The sequence below is a fragment of the Pelophylax lessonae genome (genome assembly GCF_965119305.1).
Source record: "Pelophylax lessonae genome assembly, chromosome: 6".
Lineage (NCBI taxonomy): Eukaryota > Metazoa > Chordata > Amphibia > Anura > Ranidae > Pelophylax > Pelophylax lessonae.
This window is the reverse complement of record NC_138773.1, coordinates 324205077-324223100: the sequence shown is the minus strand read 5'-3', so window position 1 is coordinate 324223100 and position 18024 is coordinate 324205077. Positions and strand designations below refer to the sequence as shown.

General features: G+C 46.7%; 1 protein-coding gene across 1 annotated transcript in view; it reads left to right on the top strand.

The window, feature by feature from the left end:
- IQCB1 (IQ motif containing B1) overlaps window positions 1-18024 on the top strand; it is an 82914-nt gene that overhangs the window by 46583 nt on the left and 18307 nt on the right. The window contains exons 10-12 of the mRNA XM_082262192.1: window positions 4950-5092; window positions 11766-11914; window positions 13927-14058. Of these exons, the coding sequence (XP_082118318.1) occupies window positions 4950-5092; window positions 11766-11914; window positions 13927-14058 (424 nt within the window). The remainder of the gene's footprint in view (window positions 1-4949; window positions 5093-11765; window positions 11915-13926; window positions 14059-18024) is intronic.

Sequence of the window (18024 nt, the reverse complement as noted above, 5' to 3'; positions counted from 1 at the left end):
AGATTGAACAGGTCAACCATGATTCTGGTTGAAGAGTCTCCGGCCTTTAAGGATCCGGCTGACAGGAAGGCGGAGGCTGTGGCCCGCAGTATGTATACACGGTGGCTGGTTCGGCACTTAAACCGGTATTCACCATTGCCCTGGTGTTGCCAACTCTGACCGAGTGGGCTAAACTTTTACGCCATGACCTGGAGGGGGAGCAGCTCCCCCCGTGCCTTTGCTGAGCTAGCGAATCAGTTGGTTTAGGGGCTGCAGTTTATCTGTGATGCCTCTTTGGATACGGCTCCCCTGCTTGCTAGACTATCAGTTCCGGCAGTGGTCCTTTAGGTGTGTTTTTTAGCTCAAATGTTGGTCTGCGGACCAGACTTTAAAACGGCCTTAACTGATCTTCCTTTTCAAAGCAATCACTTGTTTGGAGCTACCCTGGATGACATCATTAGGGTTCTTACGGAGGGAAGAGTACCATTTTTCCGCAGGCTAGTCTCATCGTAGACGTGATCCATCCTTCTCGGCTCACAAGAAGTTTTCATCCCTCAGGGTCGAATGACAAAGAATCAAAGCCTTTTAAGGTCTCCTTGGGAGGATCCAAGCAACCTTGGTCAGGCAAGTCGAGAGCAGGCGTCTCCAGACCCGCAGACAAGGCTCCTTCAGCATGAAGGTGCGCCCTCACCAATGTCTGGGGTGGGGGGACGTCTTTGCTGGTTCCCGCACCCATGGACTTCCTTGATACAAGACAAGTAGGTCCACAAAGTCATACAATCCAGCTACATGATCGAGTTTCGATCTTACCCTCCGGAAAGATTCTTCCTTTCCAACGTGCTCATGTCCCCGGACTGCTTACAGGCTCTGTTTGGGGCAGTGCAAGACCTGGTACTTCAAGGGGTGATTGTTCCGGTTCTGACTTCGGAACATTTTTAGGGGTTTCTTTCAAACCTGTTTACAGTTCCCAGGAAGGAGGGCAAGGTGCTTCCAATCCTGGACTTCAAGGCACTGAACTGCTTTGTGCGGGTACAGAAGTTCGGAATGGAGTTCATTCTCACGGTGGTTGCATCCCTGCATCAGGGGGATTTCCGTGCCTCTATCAACATCAAGAAAGCTTGCATACACATTCCAATATGTGTCAGTCACCAGCGTTTCCTCCGTTTTGCCGTGGGAGCATTATCAGTTTGTGGCGTTACCCTTTGGTCTCACCTCCACTCCTCGGGTCTTCACAAAAGTGTTGGCTTGGTGCTAGCATTGTTGCATCAGTGGGGAATCTCACTACTGGGCTACATGGATGACCTACTCTTGCAAGCGGAGTCCCCTACTGCTCTGAAGGACAATGTGGAGCTCATTTTATGGACTCTAAAGGCGTTCAGCTGGATTCTGAATTTTCAGAAGTCTGCTCTGGTTCCTTCCGCAAACCTGGACTATCTGGGTCTGACTCTGGACTCTGCTCTAGCCAGAGTGTTCCTCCCTTTGGACAAACTCCAGAAACTTCAGGCTGCGATTCATCTCCTGCTGTCCAACAGATGGTCATCCCTGCGGACTTGCATTCGGGTGCTGGGCCTGATGGTCTCTACCTTCGAGGCGGGTTCCGTTTGCACAGTCCCATACGAGGTCCCTGCAAGGGGAGATTCTGGCCTAATGGGATAAGTGTTCAGTCTCTGAACAGTCAGATCTGGCTGAGCCGGATAACAAGAGGGTCCCTGATCTGGTGCCTTCATTGTCCAGCACTTCGACAGGGCAAATATTTTCTCCCATTGTATTGGACAGTGGTAACCACCTGAAGCCAGCCTGTCTAGGTGGGGAGGCGTCCTAGGCCAGAACTCTGCTCAGGGGGACTGGACACTGGAAGAGTCCAGACTACCGATCAATGTCCTGGAATTCTGAGTGATCAGACTGTGCCTGAATCATTGGACTTTTGTCTTCAGGGGTGTCCAGTGCAAATTCAATCAGACAACGCCACAGCCGTGGCTTATGTCAATCACCAGGGAGGCACAAGAAGGGTCTTGGAGGCTCTGGAGGTATTTTTTTAAACGGTGGGCCATCCGCTTTAACAAAGCTGGTCCCAGCTGGGAATTCGCGTGATCACCTTTATGGGCGGTGGGAGAGGTGCCCACCCTCCTGCCGCTTCCCGGCGAAAATGATCCGGTCCGCTCTCCCCTCAGGCAGAAAGTCGAGTGAGGGCAAGATGGCCCCCACTCCATTCTATGGCCTTGGAGGACCTATATACAGTCAGGTCCATGAGTATTGGGACATCAACACAATTCTAATCTTTTTGGCTCTATACACCACCACAATGGATTTGAAATGAAGCACACAAGATGTCCTTTAACTGCAGACATTCAGCTTTAAGTTGAGGGTATTTACATCCAAATCAGGTGAACGGTTAAGGAATTACAACAGTTTGTATATGTGCCTCCCACTTTTTAAGGGACTAAAAGTAATGGGACAGATTAACAATCATAAATCAAACTTTCACTTTTTAATACTTGGTTGCAAATCCTTTGCAGTCAATTACAGCCTGAAGTCTGAAACGCATAGACATCACCAGACGCTGGGTTTCATCCCTGGTGATGCTCTGCCAGGCCTCTACTGCAACTGTCTTCAGTTCCTGCTTGTTCTTGGGGCATTTTCCCTTCAGTTTTGTCTTCAGCAAGTGAAATGCATGCTCAGTCGGATTCAGGTCAGGTGACTTGGCCATTGCATAACATTCCACTTCTTTCCCTTAAACTCTTTGTTTGCTTTCGCAGTATGCTTCGGGTCATTGTCCATCTGCACTGTGAAGCGCCGCCCAATGAGTTCTGAAGCATTTGGCTGAATATGAGCAGATAATATTGCCCGAAACACTTCAGAATTCATCCTGCTGCTTTTGTCAGCAGTCACATCATCAATAAATACAAGAGAACCAGTTCCATTGGCAGCCATACATGCCCATGCCATGACACTACCACCACCATGCTTCACTGATGAGGTGGTATGCTTTGGATCATGAGCAGTTCCTTTCCTTCTTCATACTCTTCTCTTCTCATCACTCTGGTACAAGTTGATCTTGGTCTCATCTGTCCATAGGATGTTGTTCCAGAACTGTGAAGGCTTTTTTAGATGTTGTTTGGCAAACTCTAATCTGGCCTTCCTGTTTTTGAGGCTCACCAATGGTTTACATCTTGTGGTGAACCCTCTGTATTCACTCTGGTGAAGTCTTCTCTTGATTGTTGACTTTGACACACATACACCTACCTCCTGGAGAGTGTTCTTGATCTGGCCAACTGTTGGGAAGGGTGTTTTCTTCACCAGGGAAAGACTTCTTCGGTCATCCACCACAGTTGTTTTCCCTGGTCTTCCGGGTCTTTTGGTGTTGCTGAGCTCACCAATGCATTCTTTCTTTTTAAGGATGTTCTAAACAGTTGATTTGGCCACACCTAATGTTTTTTGCTATCTCTCTGCTGGGTTTGTTTTTGTTTTTTCAGCCTAATGATGGCTTGCTTCACTGATAGTGACAGCTCTTTGGATCTCATATTGAGAGTTGACAGCAACAGATTCCAAATGCAAATAGCACACCTTTTATCTGCTCCTTGTAAATGGGATAATGAGGGAATAACACACACCTGGCCATGGAACAGCTGAGCAGCCAATTGTCCCATTACTTTTGGTCCCTTAGAAAGTGGGAGACACATATACAAACTGTTGTAATTCCTACACCTGATTTGGATGTAAATACCCTCAAATTAAAGCTGAAAGTCTGCAGTTAAAGCACATCTTGTTTGTTTAATTTCAAATCCATTGTGGTGGTGTATAGAACCAAAAAGATTAGAATTGTGTCGATGTCCCAATATTTATGGACCTGACATATATACAATTTCTTTTTCTTCTTTAGAAGGTTGCTTAAAAACTGGCTTCATTTGCAGACCAAATGTCATCCCTTTGATCTGTAAATGAATAAACAGGACAGATAAGAAAAAAAAATATTTCTTTTTATCTGTCCCTTTCAGCAGCTGAGCAATGTTGTTGATAAACATTGCAGGCTGCTTTCTTTTTGACAACTGTGAGCAGGGGATCTCATCTGACAGCTGAATGAGTTATCGGTAGTTTGGCAAGTGGCTGCCAGCTCCTTAACAACCAGTGATTATGTTTTTGTGTTTTACATTTCAGCTGTCAGTGGGAGAATCCCGCTGACAGATGTAATAACCGAGCTTGAAAGTATTTGTTTCAGGCATAGGAGCATTTGCACGAGTACCAATACTTCTGCCAATGATTAGTGTCAGTGCAACCCTACTTTTTACATGAATCGTAGAAATGCTGGATTAAGAGCGTGTGGGGGGTGGAATCGAGATTGTGATCTTTTGACAATTAATCGTGCAGCTTTAATCCGCACCTACATATATAAAGCACGCATAGGATACAATTGCCATTCCTGGTAACAGTGCATGTAGTTAGGAAGTGGCTGAGGGAGAGCAGCAGTACATAGGAAAAGAATTAGAAACTGACCTGACCTGAATCAACCCACCATCCACCTACCCAGATGCATACTTCTCCTATTCTGTCATAGTTCCCCTGTTTGTTTACATCGAGCTCCAAATTTCTCACTGCACTGGCTGTATCTGTGCATTACAGCCCCATATACTTCTAAGGGATCGCCTCTGGTAATTTTTGGCCTCGGTTAACAGCCCCATAGAAATCTATGCACAGCCGAGACAGTACAAATGTGTGGTGCTGGATGTAAACAAACCGTGACACAATGGCCATCGGATTGAGGGAAGTGTGCATCTGTAGAGAGAGAGGGTGGGTTTGGTTAGGTCAGAGGAGGGGGGCAAGAAGAATAAATATGCTTTGTTTTAATTTGGAAGTGCCCTACCTTATCATGGGTGTATAGAAACCACCTAGAATGTCAAACTGAATAATCATGGTGTGAAAAAATCTTTAAATGCCTCTGAAAGTCAATTTTTTTTCTAATTATTAACTTGTAGAGCAAAACGAGAGCAAGAAATGACTCAACTGAAGAGACAGAAAGAGGAAGAGGAACTGCGGGAGCAACTGCACCTGCAGAGACTCCGAGCTATGAGGGTGTTCCGAGAGAAGCAGCTCACTCTGTTGGAGATCGTCCATGCAGGTAATTACTGACCCCAACTGCTCTCTGCTACAGGTAATCTCTGACCCCTCCCCCCACTGCTCCCAGATAAGGGTGCTCACTGGCCCCCCACTGCTCCGTGATACAGGTACTCCCTGACCCCCACGGCTCCGTGATACAGGTGATCACTGATCCCCACTGCTCCCTGATACAGGTAATCACTGATCCCCACTGCTCCCTGATACACGTAATCACTGGCCCCCCACTGCTCCCAGATACAGGTAATCACTGACCCCCACTGCTCCCTGATACAGGTAATCACTGACCCCCACTGCTCCCTGATACAGGTAATCACTAGCCCCCCACTGCTCCCAGATACAGGTAATCACTGGCCCCCCCACTGCTCCCTGATACTGGTAATCACTGGCCCCCCACTGCTCCCTGATACAGGTAATCACTGGCCCCCCACTGCTCCCTGATACAGGTACTCGCTGACCCCCACTGCTCCCTGATACAGGTACTCGCTGACCCCCACTGCTCCCTGATACAGGTAATCACTGACCCCCACTGCTCCCTGATACAGGAAATCACTGATCCCCACTTCTCCGTGATACAGGTAATCACTGACCCCCACTGCTCCCTGATACAGGTAATCACTGACCCCCACTGCTCCCTGATACAGGAAATCACTGATCCCCACTGCTCCCTGATACAGGTAATCACTGACCCCCACTGCTCCCTGATACAGGTAATCACTAGCCCCCCACTGCTCCCAGATACAGGTAATCACTGGCCCCCCCACTGCTCCCTGATACAGGTAATCACTGGCCCCCCACTGCTCCCTGATACAGGTAATCACTGGCCCCCCACTGCTCCCTGATACAGGTACTCCCTGACCCCCACTGCTCCCTGATACAGGTAATCACTGACCCCCACTGCTCCCTGATACAGGTAATCACTGACCCCCACTGCTCCCTGATACAGGTACTCGCTGACCCCCACTGCTCCCTGATACAGGTAATCACTGACCCCCACTGCTCCCTGATACAGGAAATCACTGATCCCCACTTCTCCGTGATACAGGTAATCACTGACCCCCACTGCTCCCTGATACAGGTAATCGCTGACCCCCACTGCTCCCTGATACAGGTAATCACTGACCCCCCCCCCCACTGCTCCCTGATACAGGTAATCACTGACCCCCACTGCTCCCTGATACAGGTAATCACTGACCCCCACTGCTCCCAGATACAGGTAATCACTGACCCCCACTGCTCCCAGATACAGGTAATCACTGACCCCCACTGCTCTCAGAAACAGGTAATCACTGACCCCCACTGCTCCCTGATACAGGTAATCACTGACCCCCACTGCTCCCTGATACAGGTAATCACTGACCCCCACTGCTCCCAGATACAGGTAATCACTGACCCCCACTGCTCCCAGATACAGGTAATCACTGACCCCCACTGCTCCCTGATACAGGTAATCACTGACCCCCACTGCTCCCTGATACAGGTAATCACTGACCCCCACTGCTCCCTGATACAGGTACTCCCTGACCCCCACGGCTCCGTGATACATATAATCACTGATCCCCACTGCTCCCTGAAACAGGTAATCACTGATCCCCACTGCTCCCTGATACAGGTAATCACTGGCGACCCACTGCTCCCTGATACAGGTACTCCCTGACCCCCACTGCTCCCTGATACAGGTAATCACTGGCCCCCACTGCTCCCTGATACAGGTAATCACTGGCCCCCCACTGCTCCCTGATACAGGTACTCCCTGACCCCCACTGCTCCCTGATACAGGTAATCACTGGCCCCCACTGCTCCCTGATACAGGTACTCCCTGACCCCCACTGCTCCCTGATACAGGTACTCACTGGCCCCCACTGCTCCCTGATACAGGTACTCCCTGACCCCCACTGCTCCCTGATACAGGTAATCACTGACCCCCACTGCTCCCTGATACAGGTAATCACTGGCCCCCACTGCTCCCTGATACAGGTACTCCCTGACCCCCACTGCTCCCTGATACAGGTAATCACTGGCCCCCACTGCTCCCTGATACAGGTACTCCCTGACCCCCACTGCTCCCTGATACAGGTAATCACTGGCCCCCACTGCTCCCTGATACAGGTACTCCCTGACCCCCACTGCTCCCTGATACAGGTAATCACTGGCCCCCACTGCTCCCTGATACAGGTACTCCCTGACCCCCACTGCTCCCTGATACAGGTAATCACTGGCCCCCACTGCTCCCTGATACAGGTAATCACTGATCCCCACTGCTCCCTGATACAGGTAATCACTGACCCCCACTGCTCCCTGATACAGGTAATCACTGACCCCCCATTGCTCCCTGATACAGGTAATCACTGACCCCCCCCATTGCTCCCTGATACAGGTAATCACTGACCCCCACTGCTCCCTGATACAGGTAATCACTGACCCCCCATTGCTCCCTGATACAGGTAATCACTGACCCCCCATTGCTCCCTGATACAGGTAATCACTGATCCCCACTGTTCCCTGATACAGGTAATCACTGACCCCCCATTGCTCCCTGATACAGGTAATCACTGATCCCCACTGTTCCCTGATACAGGTAATCACTGATCCCCACTGTTCCCTGATACAGGTAATCACTGACCCCCACTGCTCCCAGATACAGGTAATCACTGACCCCCACTGCTCCCTGATACAGGTAATCACTGACCCCCACTGCTCCCTGATACAGGTAATCACTGACCCCCACTGCTCCCTGATACAGGTAATCACTGACCCCCACTGCTCCCTGATACAGGTAATCACTGACCCCCACTGCTCCCTGATACAGGTAATCACTGACCCCCACTGCTCCCAGATACAGGTAATCACTGACCCCCCATTGCTCCCTGATACTGGTAATCACTGACCCCCACTGCTCCCTGATACAGGTAATCACTTGACCCCCCATTGCTCCCTGATACAGGTAATCACTGACCCCCCATTGCTCCCTGATACAGGTAATCACTGACCCCCACTGCTCCCTGATACAGGTAATCACTGACCCCCCCATTGCTCCCTGATACAGGTAATCACTGATCCCCACTGTTCCCTGATACAGGTAATCACTGACCCCCACTGCTCCCAGATACAGGTAATCACTGACCCCCACTGCTCCCAGATACAGGTAATCACTGACCCCCCACTGCTCCCTGATACAGGTAATCACTGACCCCCACTGCTCCCTGATACAGGTAATCACTGACCCCCACTACTCCCTGATACAGGAAATCACTGACCCCCCATTGCTCCCTGATACAGGTAATCACTTGACCCCCCATTGCTCCCTGATACAGGTAATCACTGACCCCCCATTGCTCCCTGATACAGGTAATCACTGACCCCCACTGCTCCCTGATACAGGTAATCACTGACCCCCCATTGCTCCCTGATACAGGTAATCACTGATCCCCACTGTTCCCTGATACAGGTAATCACTGATCCCCACTGTTCCCTGATACAGGTAATCACTGATCCCCACTGCTCCCTGATACAGGAAATCACTGACCCCCCATTGCTCCCTGATACAGGTAATCACTGACCCCCACCGTACAGCCACACACATCTTCCAGCAAACAGCTCTGCTACCCAGCAAAGAGGACCTCATTCAAGCTAATCAATTTAATTAAAGTTGAACTATATGCAATAAGTTACTTTTATTTTACACCCAGTGACATCATCACTGGGTCTTTGTGCTTCTCTATGTAATGCAGGCAGATCATGGCTGGTGGGAGAGGCCGGCAGGGTGCTGTACATAGATTCCTGACAACATCACAGCATTCTGCCTCAGTACTCCTCTCCAGAGTCCTCAGTCCTGATGCAAGCAGCGGGCCAGCTCTTGGGAGGAGTTATGTAAATATCAAAATACCCTTGATGGGCAGGTATAAGTCTAGGGGAGTAGACGTTCCTAAGCAGGCTGCATTTGAATGCAAACCACTCTAGGTAACTCTCAATTGTGGAGGCTCAGCATCAAAACTGAAAGAGCTAAAGGGGTGAGCCAGGAATAGTCAGGCTGGGGCAGCTAAGAAATGAGGCGGAGCTCTATCTGAATTGCAGCTTCTAATGCACATTGTGAGAAGCTCACAGTGTGCAGTAAAAATCAAAGTAAACACAAAAAAAGCCATTTGAATCCAGAAGAGGAACCTGTACAACTGTGCAAAACTGAATAGAAGACTGGAGTTCAGCTTTGTATACAGATTGCGGTTGGACAAATCATTGACCGTATACAGCTCTGCTTGACCTTTAGGATGAAGAGGGGAGAAAGAGATGATGGGACTTTAAAGGTAGCCACTGATAACCCCATAAAAGAACTCAAGTACTAAATCAGTGAAAAATCAGTTTATTGTAACATTAAAAATATATATTAAAATCAATTCATGAAAATGCATATATAAAGAATACAGAACAATATCTCCCCATTGTGAGACAAAATCTCTCCCAGTGAGAATACAAGTGCAAAAGGGAGACCTATGAAAATACCCATTCTAAATATGAGCGCAAATCTTGCAATAGGTTTTGAAAGGTATCTGGGTCTCACCGGTATCTCAAAGGATCATAGGATCGCTACGCGTTTCGCTTGTAGCTTCATAAGGGGATCCTGTTATTGCTGGGAGATATAGTAGAAAGTTGCATACATTAATTACCGCATATTATATCACATTATAACATTTTTACATTTCCAGTATTAAATAAATAGACCATAATATCATAGACTTGAGTTCAGCGAATATCATATAACCTGAAAAATGTGTACGCATATTCAGGGTACCTACCCAAATCCCAGGGGGGGGGGGAGAAGGAGAAAGGAGCATGGAGCACCCAGAACCGTGTGATGGAAAAACAAGAGGGATCCCTCCTTCTCTCCCCCCTGGGATTTGTGAAGGTAAATGGATGTCTGCTGGCACCTGGTGATCGGCGAGGAGGAAGACCGGACAGAGCTCTGCCTATGTAAATAATACAGAGCCCCGTCCTGTTGCAGTGATGTTCTGGATTTTGTTTCCCAGCAAAGTACATCCCTTAGTGAAAGCACCTCCCCAGTACACAAAAACACTGACGTGGCACACATTTAACCCTTTCTTCGCCCTAGATGTTTAAAGTGGAAGTAAATCCTCCTTTGATTTTCAGCCAAGAAGCTGCCATCTTGGCTTCTGTTTGATCTTCAACTGCCATGATGCTGCACATGTGATTAGTTTTGACATCAGCCATTCGATGGTCTGATAGTTTGGTTTAGAGCAAAACCAATGTGACAGTTACATTCTTGCACATGCCGGGAATGGAACTGTTTTTTGAAACTGTTAATCAATGGGTTTACTTCCACTTTAAACCCCTTCCCAGCCAGTGTCATTAGTACAGTGAGAGTGCATATTTTTAGCACTGATCACTCAATTAGGGCTAGTTTACACTGGCTTCAAAACAAGTCTTGATGTTCCTGTGCCTGCTGCCCAGCCTGATGTTCCTGTGCCTGCTGCCCAGCCTGATGTTCCTGTGCCTGCTGCCCAGCCTGATGTGCCTGCTGCCCAGCCTGATGTGCCTGTGCCTGCTGCCCAGCCTGATGTGCCTGTGCCTGCTGCCCAGCCTGATGTGCCTCTGCCTGCTGCCCAGCCTGATGTGCCTCTGCCTGCTGCCCAGCCTGATGTGCCTCTGCCTGCTGTCCAGCCTGATGTGCCTGTGCCTGCTGCCCAGCCTGACACGCTTTGTTAAAGCACTCTGAACGCCAGCCAAAGCCCCTGTCACTAAATAAAATGGTTCGCTTACAGTCCTGTTTACACCTTGCTTTTGCTTTGCTTCAAAAATTATACCCCAATCGCTTTAGTGGTGCTTCAAAGCGTATTCAAAGCCTCCATAGAAGTCTATGAGAATGCTCGCTTGAAGCATCGTTGAAGCACTAGGGGCTTTTAATGTGTGTTGAAGCCGAAGCAAGTGTAAATGAGCCCTTCGTGTCACTGGTTCCCACAGGTGTCAGATTGTCTGCCGCAATATGGCAGTAGAAGTCGCTGATCGCCACCATTACTAGTATAAAAAAGAAATAAATAAAAATTCCAGCATATCCCATAGTTTGTAGTTGCTATAACTTTTACGCAAACCCATCAATATACATTTATTTTGATTTTCTTTTTTAACCAAAAGCATGTAGCAGAATACATATTGGCCTAAATTTATGAAGAAATTTGATTTTTTTTTTTTTTTCATTTTTTTTATTGGATATGTTTTATAAAAATATATATATTTTTTATTTATTTTTTCAAAGCTGTCAGTCTTTTTTTTGTTTTATAGTGAAAAAATAAGCCCAGTGGTGATCAAATACCACCAAAAGAAACCTCTATTTATGGGGGGAAAAAAATGACGCAATGACATAAATAAATGAATTTATGTACAGCATTGCATGGCCGCGCAATTGTCAATTTAAAGAACGCAGTGCTGTATTGCAAAAGAAAGCCTGGTCATAAATGGGGGTAAATCTTCTGGAGATCTAGTGGTTAATTAGTTGCATAGGTCAGTTCAACTTGCCTAAAGTGCAGTTGCGAAATGATCTGGCCTAGATTCACCCCAACAGAATATGCATCCAGTAAAATCACACCGGAATGTGCTTGTATTTTTTATTTTTTTTTCTCCAACATGCAGTGCCATGTAAGTCATGTACCATCTTCTGTATTCTGCAGGACAAATGGAGAAGCACATGCAGGAAATCCAGGAGAGGTCTGCACTGATGGTTCAGAAGCACTGGAGGGGATATAAAGTCAGGAGACAGTTCCACCTCGAAAAACAAACACTGAAACAATTCAAGGCAGCCGTCACCATTCAGAGAGCTGTAAGTACTGCACTGTCTCTGGATCTACACTTTCCCTTTTAAGTCGACCATAGATGGATCAAAATTTGACCAATTTAGCAGGGATTGGCTGAATTTCGATCCATCTATGGGCAGGCTGGTTGTACAGAACTCAAACTTTTGATTGACTTTTGTGCAACCAGCCTGCTGGGAATTTTTTGCACGATCAGTGCCGCCGGCTATAGCTGATGAGTGTATTCTGACGGCGGGGAAGCCTCCCCGCTGCCAGAATACAATAGCTCAGCGAAAGGGACTCCCACATCCAGATCGGGTGTGTGGATGGGGTAATTGATTAATTTTCTTTCATTCACCTTGCTGATTGAACAAAAGAAAATGATTTATGCATGGCCCGATTTACACACTCCACTCCTCTTAACCACTTAAGCCCCGGAAGATTTTACCCCTTCCTAACCAGGGGGTTTTTTGTGATTTTTTTACTGTGTGATTTTAACGGACAATTGCGCGGCCGTGCGACGCTGTACCTAAACAAATTTGACGTTCTTTTTTTTCCCACAAACAGAGCTTTCTTTTGGTGGTATTTGATCACCTGTGCGATTTTTTGCGCTATAAACAAAAAAAGAGCATACATTTTTCAAAAATAACAATATTTTTCACATTTTTTTTTATTTGAAATTCCCCCCCAAAAAAATGTAAAAATCTAAATTTTTTAACATTTTTGGCCAATTTGTTTTCTGCTACATATGTTTGGTTAAAAAAATCGCAAAAAGCGTATTTTGATTGGTTTGCGCAAAAGTTATTGCGTTTAACAACTAAGGGAAAGATTTCTGTCATTTTTGGTGTTTTTTTTTTTTTTTAACGCGTAATGGCGGCGATCTGCAATTTTTTTTTTTTTTTTTTTTTGCGGGACTGCGACATTGCGGCGGACAGATCGGACCCTTGACTGACATTTTTTACACTTTTGGGGGTACCAGTGACATTATTGCAGTAATCAGTGCTATACATATGCACTGTTACTGCAAAATGACACTGGCAGTGAAGGAGTTAACTTTATTGGGGAGGGAGGGGTTAAGTGTGTCCCTAGGGGCGTGCTTTCTACTGTGATTGGCTGTGGCTACTAGTGTAGGAACAGTGATCAACGGTCCTACATAGTAGAACTGTCTGATCACTGTTTCTACACAGGGGAGAATGACAGGCGGCTTGTTTACATCAGCCGCCTGACTTTCTCCCTCTGTACCAACCATCGGCGAGTGACCGGCGGACATCGGGTCCGCCGGTCACACGCACTAACTTCCCTGTGAACGAGCCACGGCGGGCGCGCGCTCGCCCGCTATTGGCTCACAAGGAAGTGACAGGCGAGTGACGTACCGGTACGTCACTCTGCCTGGCCGGGGCTGACTGCCGCAGTATATAGTCGTGCGGCGGTCGGCAACCGGTTAACCACTTGCTGACCGCCCTATAACACTTTTACTTCTACAAGGCCATACAAAGCAAGGTCCATAAAGACATTAATGAGCGAGTTTGGGTGAGGCGCCTTAGATTTAAAAATGACGACGCCTGACGCCAACACGTCACTGCGCATGCGCTGTCTGCCCGGGAATAGCCGAACATGTACGAGCTTTACCAAGCAGCGGCGGCGCTTGCGCACTGATGGGGGAAAAGGTAAGTGAGACCGTGACTCGAGTATAAGCCGAGGGGGGCTTTTTCAGCATAAAAAAACACGCTGATAAAATCGGCATATTCAAGTATATACGGTACTTAACCCCCTTCTCAGATAAACAAGGTTTTCTGGACACCCTAGATGCCCCCCCCCCCCCATATGGATTATGTGCAATATTAGCTAAAAAATTGCCTTAATATGTTGACTGATATTTTTTCAGTATTTTACTGACAAATAAGATATATGAAATCTCACATCTATTAGAAATGGGTGAATGGGAGTTCTATACATGCTAAGGACAATAAAGACCTGAGAGGCATATCAATTCTTAGGGAATTAATATCTCTAACCAACTGTCCTCCTCTCCCCATTTCAGGCTCTGAAGTTTCTAAATAAACGCAGACGGCTGCGAGAATCGTTATCTCCATGGAAAAAGCACCAGGATCTGAGTCATGAGCAGCGACAGCGGCTCCAACAGAAAGTGGACACTCATCTCCAGCTCCACCCGGTAAGATCTCCATTACACATAAAATGACCTATGAAAGTAGACCTTCACCCTTGTTGTTTTTTTTTTTTTTTTTTAACCACTTAAGCCCCGGAGGATTTAGCTGCTCAAAGACCAGGGCCTATTTTGCGATTCAGCACTGCGTGACTTTAACGGACAATTGCGCAGTCGTGCGACACTGTACCCAAATGAAATTGACGTCCTTTTTTTCCCACAAACGGAGCTTTCTTTTGGTGGTATTTGATCACCTGTGCGATTTTTACTTTTTGCGCTATAAACAAAAAAAGAGCGACAATTTTGAAAAAATAACAATATTTTTCACATTTTTTTTATATGAAATGCCCCCAAAAATAATGTAAAAATACAAATTTTTTAACATTTTAGGCCAATTTGTTTTCTGCTACATATTTTTGGTAAAAAAAATTGCAATAAGCGTATTTTGATTGGTTTGCACAAAAGTTATCGCGTCTACTAACTGCTGGAAAGATTTATGTAATTTTTATTGGTTTTATTTTTTAAACTAGTAATGGCGACATTGCACTTTTGGGGTTACCAGTGACATTACTACAGTAATCAGTGCTATATATATATGCACTGTTACTGTAAAAATGACACTGGCAGGGAAGGGGTTAACTTTATTGGTGATCAGTGGGTTAAACGTATCCTTAGGGGCTTTATTCTAACTGTGGGGGGGGGGGCGTGGCTTCTGATGTAAGCACAGAGACATACGATCCTACATAGCAGGATCGTGTAGTCTCTGCAGTTACATCAGGGAGAATGACAGACGGTTGTGTTTACATCAGCCGCCTGCATTTCTCCCTCTCTAGCGGGAGACCGCGAGTGGCCGGCGGACATCGGAGCCGCCGGCCACTCGCGCGGGGATGTCGGGGAACGAGCGGGGGCGGGAACGTGCCTCCGGCGGCGCGAGCTCGCCCCCTAGAAGCTCATGGACGAGTGACCGGTACCCCTCCTTTGCCCAGGAGGGGCTGACCGCTGCCGTATATAGTCGTGCGGTGGTCGACAAGTGGTTAAAAGTCAGGTCTGTCATTTTCGCCTAGACGAGGATGACATTCCCTGACCCCCGCACATGTGCATGTGAGTAACTCTGGGATCCTTTGTGGTGTTTCTGCACATGCGAAGTCCTGTGAACTGCTTCCTGGGATTTCTACATCACTCATCTGCAGATCACAGGATCTCACGTATGTGCAGAAACGGTGCGGGATGTCTCCTGCGCGACATTGCGGTGTGTCTGCATATATGCATAAGGGGTCCGGCGCATGCACAGAAGCACCATGGGGCTTTGCCAGGTCCAGGCAAAGATTCCTGTAGCGTCTCTGCACATGTGCCAGAAATGAATTTGGTGAAGGTGAAGCAGGGTCGAGAGTGTAAGGGGAATTTTTCCTAAAAGCAAGAAAATGCTGAACTCCATGGACCAGTAAGTGTGTTTTTTTTTTTTTATTTTTTTTTTTTATACAGGAGTAATTTTTAACCGCTTGCCGACCGCCGCACAACTATGTACTGCGGCGGTCAGCCCCTCCTGGGCAAAGCAACGTATCGGTACGTAGCTCGCCCACGAGCCTCTAGGGGGCGAGCGCATGCTGCTGGGGGCGCGCTCCCACCCCCGCTCGTTCCCTGACATCCCCACTGGAGAGGGAGAAAGGCAGGCGGCTGATGTAAACACAGCCGTCTGTCATTCTCCCCTGTGTAACTGCAGAGATCATACGATCCTGCTATGTAGGATCGTATGTCTCTGTGGTTACATCATTAGCAACACCCCTTGACAGTTAGAATCACGCCCCTAGGGACACACTTAACCCCTTGATCACTAATAAAGTTAACCCCTTCCCTGCCAGTGTCATTATTACAGTAACAGTGCATATGTATAGCACTGATTACTGTAGTAATGTCACTGGTCCCCCCAAAAGTGTCAGAAATGTCAGTTAGGGGTCCGATCTGTCCACCGCAATGTTGCAGACCCGCAAAAAAAAAAAATCGCAGATCGCCGCCATTACTAGTTAAAAAAAAAAAATTACATAAATCTTTCCCGTAGTTAGTAAACGCAATAACTTTTGCGGAAACCAATCAAAATACGCTTATTGCGATTTTTTTTTTTTTTTTTTTTTTTTTTTTTTTTTACATAAAATATGTAGCAGAAAACAAATTGGCCTAAAATGTTAAATTTTTATTTTTACATTTTTTTTTTTCGAGAATTTCATATATAAAAAAAATGTGAAAAATATTGTTATTTTTTCAAAATTGATGCTCCTTTTTTTTGTTTATAGCGCAAAAAGTAAAAATCGCACAGGTGATCAAATACCACCAAAAAAAAGCTCTATTTGTGGGAAAAAAAGGCGTCAATTTCATTTGGGTACAGCGTCGCACGACCGCGCAGTTGTCCGTTAAATTCAAGCAGTGCCGAATCGCAAGTCCGGTAGTGGAGAACACAGATTGTTGTACCGTTGCTGTTATTATTATTCAGGATTTATATAGCGCCAGCCGTTTACGCAGCACTTTACAATATAAAAGGGAGACAATACAGTTACAATACAATAAAATGCAAGAGGATTAAGAGGGCCCTGCTCAGAAGAGCTTACAATCTAATGGGGTGGGGCAGGTGTCACAAGAGGTTGTAACAGTAGGGAATATGAGCTGATGGCAGATTAGTTGGCGGTGCGATAGGCTTCCCTGAAGAGATGAGTTTTCAGGGATCGCCTGAAAGCAGCTAGAATAGGAGATAGCTGTACAGGTTGAGGTAGAGAGTTCCAGAGGATGGGAGAGGCCCTGGAGAAATCCTGGAGACTAGCATGAGAGGAGGAGATAAGGGAGCTTGAGAGGAGCGGAGAGGACGATTTGGGTGATATTTGGAGACAAGATTGGTTTTGTAGCTCGGGGCAGAGTTGTGAATGGCTTTGTATGTTGTTGTTAGTATTTTGAATTTAATTCGCTGGGCAATCGGGAGCCAGTGTAGGGATTGGCAGAGAGGGGAGGCAGACACTGAGCGGTTGGTAAGGTGGTCAAGCCTGGCAGCAGCGTTCATGATAGACTGAAGAGGGGATAGCCTATGAAGTGGTAGGCCTATGAGAAGGGAGTTGCAGTAGTCAAGGCGAGAAATAACAAGGGAGTGAATGAGTAGCTTGGTGGTTTCAGTTGTTAAAAAGGGGCGAATTTTAGAGATGTTGCGGAGGTGAAGTCTACAAGCTTTTGACAATGATTGGATGTGGGGCTGAAAGGACAGGTCAGAGTCTAGGATTACACCTAGTACCCTGGCATGAGGGGAGGGATTGATGGTTGCATAACTAGTTTTGATGAAAAAGTCATGGAGGGGGGCACGGGCGGGGGGGGGGGGGTGGAATATTACCAGCTCAGTTTTAGAGAGATTTAGTTTGAGGAAGTGGTGCGACATCCATGTAGATATGTCAGTAAGTAAGTTAGCAATGCAAGAGGAGACTGAAGGAGTGAGGTGAGGAGTAGACAGATAGATTTGAGTGTCATCGGCGTATAGATGGTATTGGAAGCCGTGGGCGGTTATCAAGTAATCAAGTTATCAAGTTGCTATGCGTGGCCCTGGTACCATTCACAGATATCACGTTGGGTTTAAACAATGGCTTTCATTCATAGCCATTGTGCACTATTGGGATGATCTCTTTGTTTGGTCACAGAGATCACACGGTACAGTGCTAATCACAGCAGATCTGTACCATGTGATAGCTGTGGCCAATCACAGCTATCACAAATGTACATAATGGCACATGAATCCACAAAGTTTAAAATGATTGCTTATACATATAAAACTTTTTTTTTTTTTACATACTGTTGCCAGTCAGTGTCCCTGATCACCGCTACACCTGTCATATGGTGACGCTGTACTGCTCTGGCAACAGTATGCAACAGAAAAAAAATTGTAAAGAGAGAAAAAAAATTGTAAAGTTGTATGTATGTGTGTGTGTGTGTGTGTATATATGTGTGTGT